The 16,460-nt window shown below is 45.9% G+C and overlaps 1 protein-coding gene across 10 annotated transcripts in view; it reads right to left on the reverse strand.

The window, feature by feature from the left end:
- plekha6 (pleckstrin homology domain containing, family A member 6) overlaps positions 1-16,460 on the reverse strand; it is a 156,680-nt gene that overhangs the window by 13,038 nt on the left and 127,182 nt on the right. For 9 of the 10 annotated variants that reach the window (XM_080786715.1, XM_080786714.1, XM_080786710.1 and 6 more), the window contains 5 exons: positions 14,355-14,466; positions 13,807-13,946; positions 9,012-9,087; positions 8,009-8,112; positions 998-1,141 (listed from right to left, as the gene is read on the reverse strand). In XM_080786715.1, coding sequence (XP_080642841.1) covers positions 998-1,141; positions 8,009-8,112; positions 9,012-9,087; positions 13,807-13,946; positions 14,355-14,466 — 576 coding nt within the window. The remainder of the gene's footprint in view (positions 1-997; positions 1,142-8,008; positions 8,113-9,011; positions 9,088-13,806; positions 13,947-14,354; positions 14,467-16,460) is intronic. The other variant, XM_080786713.1, reaches the window with a different exon arrangement.

A 16,460-nucleotide genomic window follows, 5' to 3' on the forward strand; every position in this document is an offset into this window, starting at 1 on the left:
GTATGTCGTTGACACCCTCGGCCAATCAGGGCGCTGCGTGCATACGTCGTTGCGTCACTCTGCCAATCAGAGCGCGAGCTGGCAGCTTGCTGCGTATGTCGGTGGTCCCTTTGACCCTTTGGATAGATAGCCTCCTTGTGTTGGTGGCGTTGCTCGGCCAATCAGGGATTGGCTGATGACGTAACTATGTGTGTTTATGTAAAAACATGTTTAAGTCACGTAACCAATTTAAGTTTATAGTATATATTATTAACTATACATGTCAGATGTTTCAATAACTTGATTGGGGTCTGCTTATAGCGCAGTAGTTGACGGTGGAGAGCCGGGGGCGCCAAACAGAATGTAAGTTGACAAGAGTCAGAGATAAGTTGCACGCTCTGCTCGCGCACAAGTAGGCCATTCATGGCCAACTTGTGTGCAAAGCGCAAGTTGGCAGCTCGACAGAGTGCAGTTATTATTATTTTTTCTAAGAGTGGCTTGATGACTGCATGCAGTTCGTAGGGCCTGTGGGAAGCAGCCTGAGAAAAGAGACGTGTTGACAATTTGTAGAAGATCTGAGCCCATGCAATTTGGAACATTTTAGAAAAAAGCCTGTTGGCAGAAAATCAAGGCAGCAGGAGGAGGATTTCAGATGTGGTATAATGTCTTCCACGTTTTCACAGCTTGTTTTCAGCTCGTTTCAGACAGGGATTATGTCACAGTGTTTATGTGTATGTCTTGCATTGTTGCAAAGACACACCTTGCATAATTACAACTTTTCCGGCAGGAATTGTTGCTTTTTTTGAACTGTTTGTTAAGTTAGGGCTGGAACGAATGTACTAGGGATCTGTAATGTTGCCTTTGTTTCCTCATGTTATTATTTGTATGTGCATGCGTGCGTGTTTTAACTCCCATACAGTTAAAAAGGCCAAAGGTTCATTTCCACGTTAGGATAATGGGAAACAAGGCATTCAATCCACATTCACGATCGTGTCGAAAGTGGCTCATAACAACATACCACTTTGTAATTGGCGGACAGGTTCAGACTGCGCCTCTTGTCCCTCACAGAGCTGCTCTGGTTCCGGCGGATGCGCTCATTCTGCTCCTCTACGCTCATCTTAGACTTCGCCTCCGCTGGGAAGACTGCACTCTTTGGGCGCTCCTGTGGAACAAACACACCGTAAAAAAAAAAAAAACATAATTCTAAGAAGGTCCTGGGTTCAATTCCCAGTTCCCACTGCATGAGACGCTGTGGGTGCTTGCGGGGGCGTGTTCTATCCTCATCAGTGCCCATACCCGAGGCGGGGTTGGCGAAAGGGCCTTTCTGTGTGGAGTTTGCATGTTCTCCCCGTGTCCCCTAGGGTAGGTACGCTCACAAAAAACATGCAACCACAACTCCCCCTGGTGGAGGGGAAAGGAACTGGTGGGAACAATGTGTTCCTTGGGGTGCATACTTAGTTTAGACTAGTCATTGGTTAGACATGGGTTAAGGTTAGGTTTAGGTGTGCTGCCCCGTGGGAGGTTAGGGTGAGGGTTTGAGATAGGTTGTAGTTGTAGAACTAATAACTGGTCTAACCAAATGACTAGTCTGAACTAAGTACTGTCTAAATGAAGTACTGCACCCACAAAATCGTGGGATAAAAAAAACATTTAAATTGCCTTTTTAATTACTACTGAATATGTATTTTCGTTTAAAATGAACAATACTAAATCAATAAAAATAAAGGATATTTAGTGTCAAGCAGGGAGGCACTGGGTCCCATTTGTACAGTCTTTGGTATGACCCGGCCGGGGATCGAACCACGACCTCCCAGTCAATTCAATTAAATTCAATCCAATCTCAGGGCGGACACTCTAACCACAAGGCCACTGAGCTGGTGGTTACTTGGGAGTAAAAAGGACTGGGAGAGACGAGGCTGTGCCCTGTGGTCAAGACAAAGAACCTGTAGGTTCCCTGTACTGTACTGTACTGTACTGTACTGTACTGTACTGTACTGTAGGTCAATGGTTGCCAAACTTTTTAATGTCAAGGACCCCTAAATCAACATTTATTAGCCCGCGGACCCCCATTTGAAAACATATGCCAGGGACCCCTCCATAAGAGAAGATTTTTATTACAGTTCAAGTAATGGTGATTCTCAACCATTTTCATTTCAAGCACCCCCAGTGGGACCTGCATTAGGCTACGGACCCCCCATTTAATGGCTTTTTTTTTTTAATCTCTGGGACCCCAATTTATATTGTAAAATCTATGTTAATTTAACTCTCCGAGTTACAGACCCATTATGGTCCATTTGGTTCCTAACTATCATTTAGGTGGGGACCCCCTGGAACCGCCTCAAGGACACCTGGGGGTCCCCGGACCCCACTTTGGAAACCACCGCTGTAGGTCAATGCAAAGGCCTGCAGATCAGATCAGGCCCTGCCTGGGTAATTGATTGCCCCCTGAGGCTTTGGTTATATCGGTTTTACAGGTCTCCCTAAAAACAATAAATAAATCAATCCCGACAGACAGCTGCAGTTGATTCAGAACGCTGCCGCTCGACTCCTCGGTAAGACCGAGGAAGTGTTTCATGCTATATATTACTCCAGTTGTCAGATCTTAAACCACTCCGAAACCTAGCGTCGCAAAATTCAGGGCATGTCATAATGTAGATGAGAATAGCCAATCTACAAGTTCATAGTGAGTTGTGACACTTTCACTTATAAGTGAAACAATTGAGTGCTTTCTTCCACCACTGCTGAGAATGCTTGGACGGCAATACGACTAGTATGGTTTCACTTCAGTCCAGAACCTGGAAAGGCGAGGCAGATGCAATGTTCAAGAATCACTTTGATCCTGCGGTGAGGCAGTCCAGCCTGAGACATAAGGCCCAAAGTGAAAACATGGCAATGTGATGGATGCTATGAAAGCCTCAAACTGATGGATGTTTTGAGTGTTGATTTGACCGGTTCACCTGTTCTGGTATTGACGTTAACTACCCCGACTAGATGCCCGCGTGGCAAAAGCTTGCGTTAGTTTGACGACTAAGACCTCTGAATACACATATGGCCGAGCATAAGCGCGCCATGTGCAATGGTCCCAGATAACAGATTACTGATGTTTTGTAAAAAAAATAAAATAATGTGTGGTTGTCACAATTTGGGAACCACAGCCTTTAGAGCAGTGGTTCCCAAACCTTTTAGCCTGTGACCCAAAACTAGTGAAAATAGCAGATCTATAAGCTCACGTACGCGGCACGAAGCGACTGGTTGTGAGATTGTAGATCTAATTTGGTATTAAATCATGAAACTCCCTCCTCCGCGTCATCAGTGCCCATACCCGAGGCGGGGGTTGGCGAAAGGGCCTTTCTGTGTGGAGTTTGCATGTTCTCCCCGTGTCCCCTAGGGTAGATACCCTCACAAAAACATGCAGTAATCCTGGTCTCTAAAACTACCTCCCCCTGGCCAGCCGGGGCGCTTGATGGAGGGGAAAGGAACTGGTGGGAATAACGTGTCCCTTCCACGCGCTACGTCCGGCCGGGGAAATTCCCCTCTGTCAGGTGAAAAGAAGCAGCTTGGACTTCTCATGCATAGAAGGAGGCATGAGGTCAGTCCGCTGCCCCCCCCAGGTTGGCAGAGGAGGTGTAGCGCCCAGGATTACATTAGATAATTGGCACTGGGTGAAAAGAAAACTGGGTTACAAAATCGTGGGATAAAATTTAAGAAAAAAAAAAAATCATGAAAACTGTAGCTCTTTTGGGAATGTTTTTTGAAAACGAGTACAAATTATAATAATTAAAATCAAAATGTAGGAAACCAAAAAAATGGAAGGGAACCATGAAAATGTGTCCTGAACTACTGTTTTTGCTTTAGACTCTAAAGCAAAAACAGTAGGTGGTGCCCAAAAGGTAGATCGTGATCTACCAGTAGATCACAAAGGCTGTACAGGTAGATCACAGCCGGACATGTCCCTGAAGAATATTTAATATTAAATATTTTTGGAATCTGCCACTTGAGTTAAAGGTGACTTGATTGATTGACAAAAGGGGCCCGAAAGCTCAAACTCACAATGCAATATTTTGTTTTCAACATAGTGTTGCTGTGCACAAAACCCCCCCTAACTATTAGATTTCTCCCCCTCTATTTCCCATTCCAAGTGCATTTTGTCCTATCCTGCTACCCTAATAGACAGGGGTACATGAGCACCTGGCCGTTCATTCGTGCTCTATCTCCGACCAAGCCACACTTCCACCACACATCTCTCTATGCAAAATAAAACCTGCACACTCCCACAAAAGACATAGACTACATTGCATTCGCCAAAAATGTCTTCTTTACTGTTTAAATATTACTTTTCTGAAACACGCTATTCTTGCTCAACCTCAACAGCCTACGTCAGAATCGTCATGTTGGCGTCTACTACGCCAACTACGTTCACTTAATGGGGCCAGTCCTTCACAGTGACACACGCGTTAGATGAACCACGCGACCGGGATGGTTTCTACCCCTCAATGTCGTGCCTACTCTACACTGCCATCCCAAGTCCCCTCCCCCTTTCACTGCTCCTGTGTGTGACCTGTGAACTACTCTCTGACTGCACTGTGGCTTGATTTATATGTGCGAGGTTGAAATGTAATGCACATAAATTAATTATAGGTCCAGCAAGCAAATCATGATTGTCTGTTTGTGCTCAATAGGTCACCATCACATTCCGATTTTAGGTGTTGTGTTTTCTATGACATTTATTTGGGCCAGTAGTTTCATATCTATCCTTTTTCCGACCAACACAGAACATGCTAACGGTGTTAGCGCGTTAGCATCCATCTTGCTTTTGATTTATATGTGCGAGGTGGAAATGTAATGCACATAAATTAATTATAGGTCCAGCAAGCAAATCATGATTGTCTGTTTGTGCTCAATAGGTCACCATCACATTCCGATTTTAGGTGTTGTGTTTTGTATGACACTTTGGCCAGTAGTTTCATATCTATCCTTTTTCCTTTGACCAACACAGACCATGCTAACGGTGTTAGCGCGTTAGCATCACACAGCTTACAGCGTCAGTGTTGCATGAATACTTTCAACCATGACAATGCCGACTACTTTTGCTACACACACTTCCCAAGGATTATGGAGATGTCTTTATTTTTTTTTTAAGGTTGAGAAATGAAATAATTATGGTCGTTTCTAATCTCAGCATTTCACAAGAGAAAGACGTGGATGCCTTTCGCTGCGCTGTTGGCGTTGCCATGTCTCATAGAAACAAGTAAATAGGTCTTTAAAAAGAATCCCAAAACAAGCGCATATAACAGGGGTCTGTAACCTATTTTAAATGAAGTGCCATGTTTTTATTTTCTAGATAGTGAGTCAGCCACAAGCTCACATCACAACAATAATCCATGTCATAATCACAATAACAATACTAATAATAATAATCATAATAATCCTGCTACCCTAATAGACAGGGGTACATAAGCACATGGCCGTTTATCCAACAGCTTTCTCCGACCCAACCACACTTTCACCACACATCTCTATATGCAAAATAAATTCGGCACACTCCCAGAATACATATAGGCTACATTTCATTGAAAGAAATGTCTTAATTACTGAATAAATATTACTTTTGTCAACCACGCCATTGTTGCTCAACATCACCAGCCTACGTCAGAATCGTCATGTTGGCGTCTACTACGCCAACTACGTTCACTTATTGGGGCCAGTCCTTCACAGTGACACACGCGTTAGATGAACCACGCGACCGGGATGCTTTCTACCCCTCAATGTCGTGCATTTGCTGCGCCCTTCTAATGCTGCGCCACGCCTACTCTATACTGCTCCATGCGACTCGAACAGCGTCAGCAGCAGCAGCTCCGAGCCTCCGTCAGAAAGGCTGCCCACAGCACTGCACAGCCCCACACCCAAATGAATCGAATGAATGAATAAGGCGCTTATATCGCTATTGCTCAGTGGATGGGACATTTACATTAAAAGCAATCGGATGGACGCGTGGATAACGGCATGGTTGTGTGCAATCGGAGGGAAAGCTTCCATAATCCATATAGCTTCCATGCTAGCTGCTTCAGACACAGGGGAGGGGAGGGAGAAATAGTGCGAAATAGCGCTTATGCAACAATTACCCTAAAACACAAACACCTCAACTCGATGTCATTGTGAATAAGAATTTCGAGCGAAATAATAATTTTTGGAAGGACACTTTCACCCAGTATGAAGCTAAATGTGGAAGCCGTGTGTGTCACACCAAAACGGCTGACCTATAGAATCCTGTAACCAGCCTCTCGCACTGCCTGCGAGTTGGCTCCGTCTAAGGCTCCGTCTTATGAGCAAATTTAGAACTTCCGGTCTGACAGCTAGCAGATTTAAGACATCCGGTTGCTTTCAGAATAAAATAAGATTATTTAATTCGTTAATTAAATAATTTTTACATTACATTATTAGTATTATTATTACATTACAGTTATTGTAAAGACACACATTATGTTTCTGTGTAAAAATAAGTAATTAAATAACATAAAAAAGTTATCTAAATGGATAAATGCTATTCACTGGAGTGCATGGACTTTATAAAGTGGACACTGGACAAAAGACGGCTCCGCCAGGCAACTATCTGGACATACCCACGCGTTTGGGAAGATGTCCTCTACCACCCCACAGTCTCCGCTAAGCGGGAGAGGTGTAAAATTCACAGCAGCAGAGCTTCTACTGGGGTCAATGCAAAAAAATGTACCGTTTCCGGACCCAGAATGGACACTGGACAAAGAGGCCTCCGCGAGGCAACTATCTGGACATACCCACGCGTCCGGGGAGATGTCCTCTACCACCCCACAGTCTCCGCTAAGCGGGAGAGGTGTAAAATTCAGAGCAGCAGACCTTCTATTGGGGTCAACACTCAAAAAAGTGCCGTTTCCAGACCCAGAATGGACACTGGACAAAGAGGCCTCCGCGAGGCAACTATCTGGACATACCCACGCGTCCGGGGAGATGTCCTCTACCACCCCACAGTCTCCGCTAAGCGAGAGAGGTGTAAAATTCAGAGCAGCAGAGCTTCTACTGGGGTCAATGCAAAATAAATTACCGTTTCCGGACCCAGACTGGACACTGGACAAAAGACGGCTCCGCGAGGCAACTATCTGGACATACCCACGCGTCCGGGGAGATGTCCTCTACCACCCCACAGTCTCCGCTAAGCGGGAGAGGTGTAAAATTCAGAGCAGCAGACCTTCTATTGGGGTCAACACTCAAAAAAGTGCCGTTTCCAGACCCAGAATGGACACTGGACAAAGAGGCCTCCGCGAGGCAACTATCTGGACATACCCACGCGTCCGGGGAGATGTCCTACTACCACCCCACAGTCTCCGCTAAGCGAGTAAATGGGTGCTTATATTTCTATGTGAAATGTGGTGATGCTGGCATCACAATAGATGCCAGCATCACGCTGCCTCCGTCTAATAAGCACATTTACAACTTCCTGTTTGGAAACCGAAACAGATGCTTCTGACATTTGCCTGTGCGTGCTTAATCGTTGTACTTCTGAACACATTTCCCAAATCTCAGTGATTTATCCACACATCGCTCTGTGTGTGTGTGTGTGTGTGTGTGTGTGTGTGTGTGTGTGTGTGTGTGTGTGTGTGTGTGTGTGTCACGTCGCCCTCCAGCTGCAATTGCGAGTGTGCGCTGTGTGCAGGGCACACTACTGAGTTTAAAACCACAGCTGAAACATGAAGTGGAGTCTGTCAATTCCCGCAATTTCCTTCTTCCCATATTGCGCTGCAACGACACTAGGATTGAGCCCCCCGAAGGGGGGCGAAATTCTAGTATATGTAATGCCAGCGCCGCTATTCTAAAGCCCCCTCAGGTACATATTTAAACTATTCTCACTTTTTCAGCAATGGTGGGTATATAGATCTTGTTGAGCTGATCATTTTGAAAGTAGCTCTCACGTCATCAAAGTGTGGGCACCCCTGCGTGACGGTTTAGAGAGGATAATGAATTGCGTGTACCGTACATTCCTTTAGGTTCAACCTACCCGGGAGATACCGTTTGGCATCTTGCCGTTGCGACGGGTGACCCCGTCGAAAGTGCTGTCCGGTTCATCGGTGGGCGACTTTGTCCTCGGAGGAACGATGCCAACTATACGCGGGCGCACACACACACACACACACACACACACACACACACACACACACACACACACACACACACACACACACACACACACAAGACAGGAGGGTTACCATGGGAAAAGAGATTAGGTCTACACCTCAGTGAATATGGAATAACCCATTCTGACCTGAGATCAGATCTAAAAATGTCTTCTGCATCCTGACAGTTTTCTGAAAAAGCCATGTTTCTGTGTCAGTCTTTCTTCTATTTTTCAAAAATAGCAGACCTACAAGCTCGTATGAGCTTGTAGGTCTGCTATTTTTCAATAGCTAAAGCATAACATAATGCTAACACCAAAAGGGGTTCCCGCCCAAAATGGGATAAAACCTATCATTCCCCAAGTAATTTGATTTGACCTGATATGTGTTATAATTGTGTTATAATTACGGATCACATAATTATATGCACGGTGGGTGTAATCACAAGCGCTGTGAGGTTGGTTATTCTTATTTAAAATAAAAACATATTTTGTGGCAACGGATGAGCTTTCCTCAAGTCGACTAGTGATCCCCTTCAGCGGGGTTAATCAAACGAATACATTTAATCGATTATGAAAATCTTATCGATTATTTAGTAAAATAATCAATTAATAATCCTATTTTATAATTATCTATACTATTTTGGGCATGGGAAAAAAGTTTAAAAGAATTGTCAAAAATATCTACACCACCGTGTATAAACGTATAAAATAACATACACTCAAGTGGTTAATTGATTCATTGATATATACATTTAAACAAAAATCTATAAAACACATGTGCTTCTCAATTATTCGACTAATCGGAAAAAGGAATTACGATATATATATATCGCTATAAGAAAATAATGGATATTTGCGGTCCACTGTTCAGCCAAATAAACTGTACCTTTATTCATGTTGGACAGTCTTTCTTGTTCCTGTTCCTGCACTTCGTTGGCATGTGGCCGCTCCCCGTACTTGTGCTGCAACATAGAGAGCCCGCTGTCATCCAATCCAAATGACACATTCAACATAGAGAACCCGCTGTCATCCAATCCAAATGACACATACAACATAGAGAACCCGCTGTCATCCAATGAGGATCCAGAGCTGTTCACTATACCGCCACTGGAACCCAGAATGCCTTTTAGAGTGGTTCTCAAAACGTTTTAATTTCAAGGACTCTGTGACCATGCGAAAGAAAACAAACTCTCAGAGTTCTCAGAGTCATACAGACCTGTGAGGGTCCGTGTGAAACCCTGTCATGCGGGGGGTGGTCCCCCTGGACCCCACTTTAATTTTTATTTCTCCATGGCTTCACAAAGAACAAGCTATCTATCTATCTATGTCTATCCAGCCTTCGTCAGCGTGTCACCACGTTGACGGTGGCTGGCCGGCCCCAAACGTTTGTTCTTTGTATAAAGGCATTATGGAGAAATAAAAGAAACTCCCTGGTCTTTCCACTCTTGAGTGTGACCCTTCACTTGATTGCCAAATGTCATTGTGTGAAGAGGACGCGTTGTCCACTGTGGTAGCAGGCGGTGGTAGCATGACGCTTATCGATAGAAATGAGAACACATTGGACAATGGAAGCCATAAATAATTAGATCAGTGGTTTGCACACTTTATAAATGGCAAGGACCCTTAATCCCAAACCACACCAATGGGTCGAGAGACACAACAGAACGGTTTTAGAGTTCGTCCCAGCCAGTCCCATGTCCTATTGCAGGTCAGCCGACGCAAGTAGACCCAAGTGATTCAATTGGTTCAATTCAATGGGTGCTTGCAACTACATGCATCTACATGCGTCTACTCGCCACCGTTGCAAGGAGTTGCATGGCGGCCATTGGTGTGGTTTGGGCTTTACAGTTAAGTTACACACTGTAAGGTTCACTTTAGAACCCCCCCCCCCCCCACACACACACACACTTTGAGAACCACTGCATTAGATAATGTTGCTAGAAATGATGAGCTTATGTTAACCACATGAACCCTATAGCCTAACATTTGACCAAAAATAACAGCTTACAAGCTTGCAACATCTTGTAGATCTTGTAGATGAGCTATTTTCGGTGAAGAGATGTGGTATGTGGAGCGAGCAAACAAAGGAGCATATAACCCTGGGGGACCCCGGCCCGGTCAATGAAGAATAAAGGGTTTGAGAGTGGTTAAAATAAACTCATGCCATAACTAGCTGCATACCTATTATTGACCAAAGCACAGTCGTATACAGTCTACTGTACATGACAGATATACAGATGCTATAGCAAGACCACATTACTGTACTACACAGATGCACATATAGAGAGCACGGTGGAAAAGAGTGTGAGGAATTCCACACCTCTGGGGTTTGTCGTATATCGTCGGTTGAAAAGAGTGCTACTGTGCAGTGTACTCTAAGCTAGACAGTGCATTTGCATCCACAAGCACACACAATACATTCACAGACGGCCATTTGTTTAGTGATGTTTTGCACAGCTTGATGTTTGTTTGTTGGTGACCGGGGGAGTCAACAAAACGCAAAGACTATAACATACTAGTCTCTCTAGATTTTGATCAGGAAAAATGAAGGTGCTTTAAATGCAAGAGTTAGAAACAGATTTGCCTGATTAGTTTGAAATCGGAAGTCACGGTCTTTAACCACTTAAGCCCTAGTATTGTATTATTTTATATTTCTTTAAATCATTTGTTGAAAATATCTAATCTACAACCTCACGACACGTCACATTGCGACGCATTGTGAGCCCAAACAGGGCTGCCAGGGTCAAAGTGGTTAAGGTGTTTGAGCCATCAAAAGTGGCGCTGGCCCCTCTCTGAAACTGGAAGTGCTCTGGGATCGCAAAAAACACACACAGATGACACTGTAGGTGATGACAGGACAGAATGGACTTTTGATGGAAGGATTATGGAGGATCTGTTTTAACTTTTGGACACTATTGTAATGGCTAGGGGGGGTAGGGGGGGGGGGGGGGGGATTAAGGATGGTTGTTTCAAAAACAAAATCGGGGGCAGGGTTTCCCCTATCCCGCCTCGAAATACCTGTCTGCCGTGAGACTCTTCGTCAAGGTAACCGTCACCAAAGCCCAAGCTGCGTAGCCAGGCGGCACTGTCAAAGGGCGGGGGAGGGACGGAGGGGGGGAAGGTCGGGGAGGATTCCAGAGGGTAATAGGATTTGGGAAGCGGGGGGCGCGGCGGGCCAATTTCCTAAAGTCATTGGGAGGGAGGGAGCGAGGAGAGGGAGGGAGAGAGGGGAGGGAGGAAGGGAGGGAGCGAGGGAGGGAAAGAGAGAAGGACAAGGAGGAGGGCAGGAGGTGGAAGGAGGACGAGGAGGAGGAGGAGGAGGAGGAGGAAGAGAGAGCGCTGTGCGTCAGGAGGAGTGACAACAAGCCAGGCAGAGTGCAGAGCAGAGGAGTCATGGTGGGGACGATTCTGTTTGTTTGTTGTGGAATGGTTGCCCTGACTGACCTCCCCGCCATTGGCAGTCAGCGGGGGAAAGGTCATCGGCACCTAATGAGATGCGAGTGCGTCTGATAGGCTGCATGAGGACCGTGTCCAGTAATACGGTCTTTACGACCACTAGCACCGATCATTTCGTCTACTACGACGTCGTCAATACTTTGAGTGTTTTCAATGACCAATAGCGGTCACTTCAACGGTGAATGTCAAATTTTAGCTAAATAAATTGCCATGCTTCTTTCTGAGCAGAGCCGGCTGTAGACGAGAAGGTAAGGCAACAAAAACTAAGTCGGGGTCAACTAATGAGCAATCGTAAAGTAGATCGTTAAGCAATCGTTAAGTACAGCACATGCCTTCCTGCAGTGGAGGAACCTTGTTTGCTTCTCCATAACGCTCACAATCTAGAGGTTAATGCAATTGATTGGTCCTGTGCTGTCACACTTCATGAGCATAACAAGCACGCAGCAACAGCAACCACTAGGACTCTAAAAACCAAAATGACTTATATGAGCTCCTAAACCATTTAATTGAGTTAGAAAGCTGATGGTTAACAGTAGAATGTCCCTTTTCCTACATGCTCCAAAAGTGCATAAGGGGAACTTAACTAATCCCCAGCCGCAGCCTATCATATAGGTCTTCCTTCCTGAATCAATTGCCATAAAGCTTTAATTGAATCAGGCCAGAGCACATGAATGGACTGTATGCTCGCTCTGTTCAGAAAGATAGATGTTGCAGATAGGTGCCGTTTCTTTGTTTTGATTTATTTATTTTTTAAAGATGAAGAAGGAAAAGAAAAAAAAGAGACAGAAATCCCCCAGAGGCAATGAGGATCATGTGGTGACCCCGGAGCGGTCCAAGAAAGGTCACTTACAAGGCAGATCAGAATCTGTTGGAGTCGCGACAGCTGATTAACCTTTCTTTAAATTGAACCGATGGCGAGCTAAATTAGTTGCTCAATGTCTCCAAACGAGCAGACCAAAAGGACGCCAAATACACTTTCTGCATGGGGACATTTTTGTGTTGCGTAACTCACTTAAAAAAAAATGTGTTTGACACGGGGGTGGCTCTCTCTCTGGATTAAAACAAGTAAATAACATACCGATATTAATTGATTTACAAACGTCTGACATGCCGGAGCACAAGGGTCAAGTGCAAATGGGTGGCTATTCATTACGTCGTTATACACGGTCATGTCGGTTTTAAAAATGGCTCTGCATCGGTCTACCTGAGGCCATGCAGGGTACCGGGCAGTCACTACAGACAAACTGAGCATTGGGGTAAGAGAGAGGCCGCATTCGTGCACGCCCACGTGGCACATGGGCCTGTGGCGGGAACCGGCGATGGTACTCTGTAGTGGCTGCCCGGACATGTGTGTTTTCCGGTGTCGACGACGTGTAGAGGTCAGGGAAATCATACGCCTCATAAGCGTCTTGGAACAGTCGGCGCTGCGCTTTGGGGAGAGTAGAAGAACGCCTATCATCGCGAGACGGGTACCCACGGCCATCTTGGTGGCCAACCGGGGCAGGGGGTGGGCGAGGGTCCGGGTAGACGTCTTTTCGGTAGCCAACCATGGCTTGCCGAACGGGCGCATTTGAGGCCGCTCGACCGAGTGCCTGGCCGGCAGCACGGGTTTGATATTTATTATATGAATTCTGATGATATGATTTGGAGTCGTGTGACGAGCCCTGGCGTTGCCTGGCCTGTCGTGCGGCCCTGCTTTTTTTAACTTGATTTAAACACAGGTCGCATGTGGTCGCATCATGGCTGATGGTAGGGCTGGGGTTATGGTCTTCCTCCTCTTCCACAGGCTCCAGTTTCAATAAGGAATCTCGGAGGATTTGGAAGGTAGGTACCGTGGGCCAAGAAAAGGTATGAGGGTCTAGAGGGAATGTTTGGTTGTCTTTAGTTTCATTAGTGTGGGACGCTGTGTGGTCTGCACGGAGGCATGGGTCAGGGCCCCTGTAGCTGTCAGGGCCCCTGTAGCTGTCAGGGCCCCTGTAGCTGTCAGGGCCCCTGTAGCTGCTGGGTCTCGGCCTAAATCTGACCCGATCAGGCTTGGGATCCGTTTCGAATCCGGTCCACGACCAGGATTTGGGACGAGCTCTGCGACTGGGCCTTCTACGGGACTCTGCGCTGCAGGTGCTAAAGTCAGCGAGGGTGCTAAAGTCAGCGAGGGTGCTACTGGCGCATGGTTGAAGGCTGGCGCTGGGGTCAAACCCCGGCTGGGCGCGTCCAGCCGTGCTTACCTCTGGGCCCAGCTGTTTGGTGGGGGAAGGCTGCGTAGCAGGCATTGGGGAGAAGGGGCTGAGTGGACTGGTGAGGCTTACTGAGCTCAGGGGACTGGCTGGACTATTGGTGCTAAAGGAGCCCGGTGCACCGCCGACCACTGCAAAGAGACAAAGATGGACACACAGAGAAGTTATTGCTATAGTTATTAGCTATAGATTATAGGATATAATAATCATGATGAATCATATGAATTATTCATTAATATTATTACATGAATGCTTGATTCAATCGGTCAAATTCAGCGGTCTGTTATTTCTGGATAATGAGCTTATTATTGTCTGTGATTTAGCTATAAAAAATAACCACTCAACCAAAATAACACACAAACACACACGCATACAATTTTCCAAAATTGTCTTTGAAATTCAGACTTCTGGGAATCCCTGCCCCAAATAACAATAAAATCAAGTGGTGCGTGGGTTGTTTTCAAGGGTATGGTGCGTGCGTGCGTGCGTGCGTGCATGCGTGCGCGTGTGCCTGCGTGCGTGCGTGTGCATGTGTGTACCTCTGTGCTTGGCTGTGTCAGTGCCTCTGGATGAATTACTCTTGTGCAATCCCTCCAGCACATCTTGGACCCGCCAGAATTCCTTCTGGATGTGCCTGTGCACTAACTCACTCTGCAGCACGCCAGGAGAGAGAGAGAGAGAGGGAGAGAGAGAGGGCAGAAGACAGTGAAAAGGTTTAATATAGGCCATACCTTTTTCTGTCAGTAAATATCCATGGGACCTACAGTAGTCATACATTATCTATGCCCTGATAGACGAGGGACCTTTTCACCCCGTGAAACTTAAAGGCAACGAGATCCTCTCCATTAGTTCTGGACATCATCATCTGGTAGACATTGTGAGATACTTGTACAGTACATTTGTCACTCATCCATACTTCCTTCCCAACCGCTGCCAAAGTTGCGAGCGCCTTGGCAACTGTCAAGCACACAGAGCTCTTGATAAATGACTGCCCAGCTTGTCGTCTCGATTTACAGCTCACAGCTCCGAACCCACGGATACACACTAAACACGGTGCATTTTGTCCCCCGTGTATGCGTTGCAGGCTGGCTCTCGTTTCGACAAACACACACTTTTTATGGGTTATACTGTAATGTGTATAGCTCTATGCTGGAGGAGCAACGGGAGCAAGATGACTCACTGTCCTCCAACACACAGCGGAGCGTCTTGGGTGGGCGGGCCCTGGATGCTTTATAGGGCCTTCTCACACACTCTGTTAGCCCATACATGCTGCACTGCTGGGACCTACAATAATAGAGCCTTCTCACACACTCTGTTAAAGTCAAAGTCAAAGTCAAAGTCAAAATACGATTTGTCACACACGTTACCGCAGTGAAATTTGTTCTCCGCATTTGACCCATCTCTTGGAACGGTGAGCTGCAGCATGTGCCGCGCTCGGGAATCATTTGATTAGTAGATTTGACCCCCCCCGATCAAACCCTTTGATGCTGAGTGTCAAGCAGGGAGGCATTGGGTCCCATTTTTACAGTCTTTGGTATGACCCGGCCGGGGATCGAACCCCCGACCTCCCAGTTTCAGGGCGGACACTACTCTAACCACAAGACCACTGGTGAACAAAATAATAGCTGGTGAGCTGGTTAGCCCATACATGCTGCACTGCTGGGACCCCTTTTTATGGGCTTGGGGGTAAATATCGCCTTTTATTTGGTTTCCTCTATTTTCTTTTCGATTCTTATTTCAAAAGATTTTCAAAAATGTAAAAGAAAAGAAAAAAGGTCAGGCCAGTCCCGAGGTTTTCCAAGTAATATGCCACTTTTGTTAGTAAATTATTGCAAATGCGTGTGTGTGTGTGTGTGTGTGTTTTCAGCTAGTGCTCGTTGACGCTCGTTCTGTCAAATAGGTCTATTCTAAGGTATAGCATATACTTGCATAGACCCTGTATATATCACCCTGTGCTCATACTGTGCACACATGTATTCGCCTATACATACATCTTTGTGTTTGAACCAGGGGGGCAGTCAGACAGATATTTTGTGAAGCCACTAAGTAAATCGGGATTTCCTGAAAGTTCATATAATGGCCTGTTGTGGCGCTGTCATTGGGCCCAGAAAAACCCCATAGAGATGTATTTGGGCCCAACTTCACCTAGACTGTATTACCTTAATAAACATGGACATGAATACTTTCTGCTTCCAGTCACTAGTTTAATAAAGTCTCATTTCTAATGTCATAATATTCTTTTTGGAAAATGATGGTCCCATTTATTAAAAAAATGACCATACAGTCGCGTATGTTCTGAGGGGCGTGGCTACCGTTACAGTCTATGATCGGGATTCCCCACCCACTCGAGTCAAAATAAAAACAAACTAAGAAGAAGGGGGGGGGGAAGTCCCGCCTCGTTGTCTGGGCCAGCCAATGGGCCAGCTGGGCCCAAACGGATCTAGAAAGATGGCGATTTAACAATTCAAGGACTGACAGGCTTAATTTTGTCATTTTGTCCATATTGTTTACAGTCTATTTTTACAGTCTAACACAAAATGCATTTTGAAGAACCCAAGACATTTCACGCTCCGTGCAGCGCACGCTGTACACCCCCTGCACTGCGGCGACATGGACATAAGGGCTACGCTTGCATGCGGGCCCTT

This window comes from Protomyctophum bolini (assembly GCF_963924005.1).
Source record: "Protomyctophum bolini genome assembly, chromosome: 2".
NCBI lineage: Eukaryota > Metazoa > Chordata > Actinopteri > Myctophiformes > Myctophidae > Protomyctophum > Protomyctophum bolini.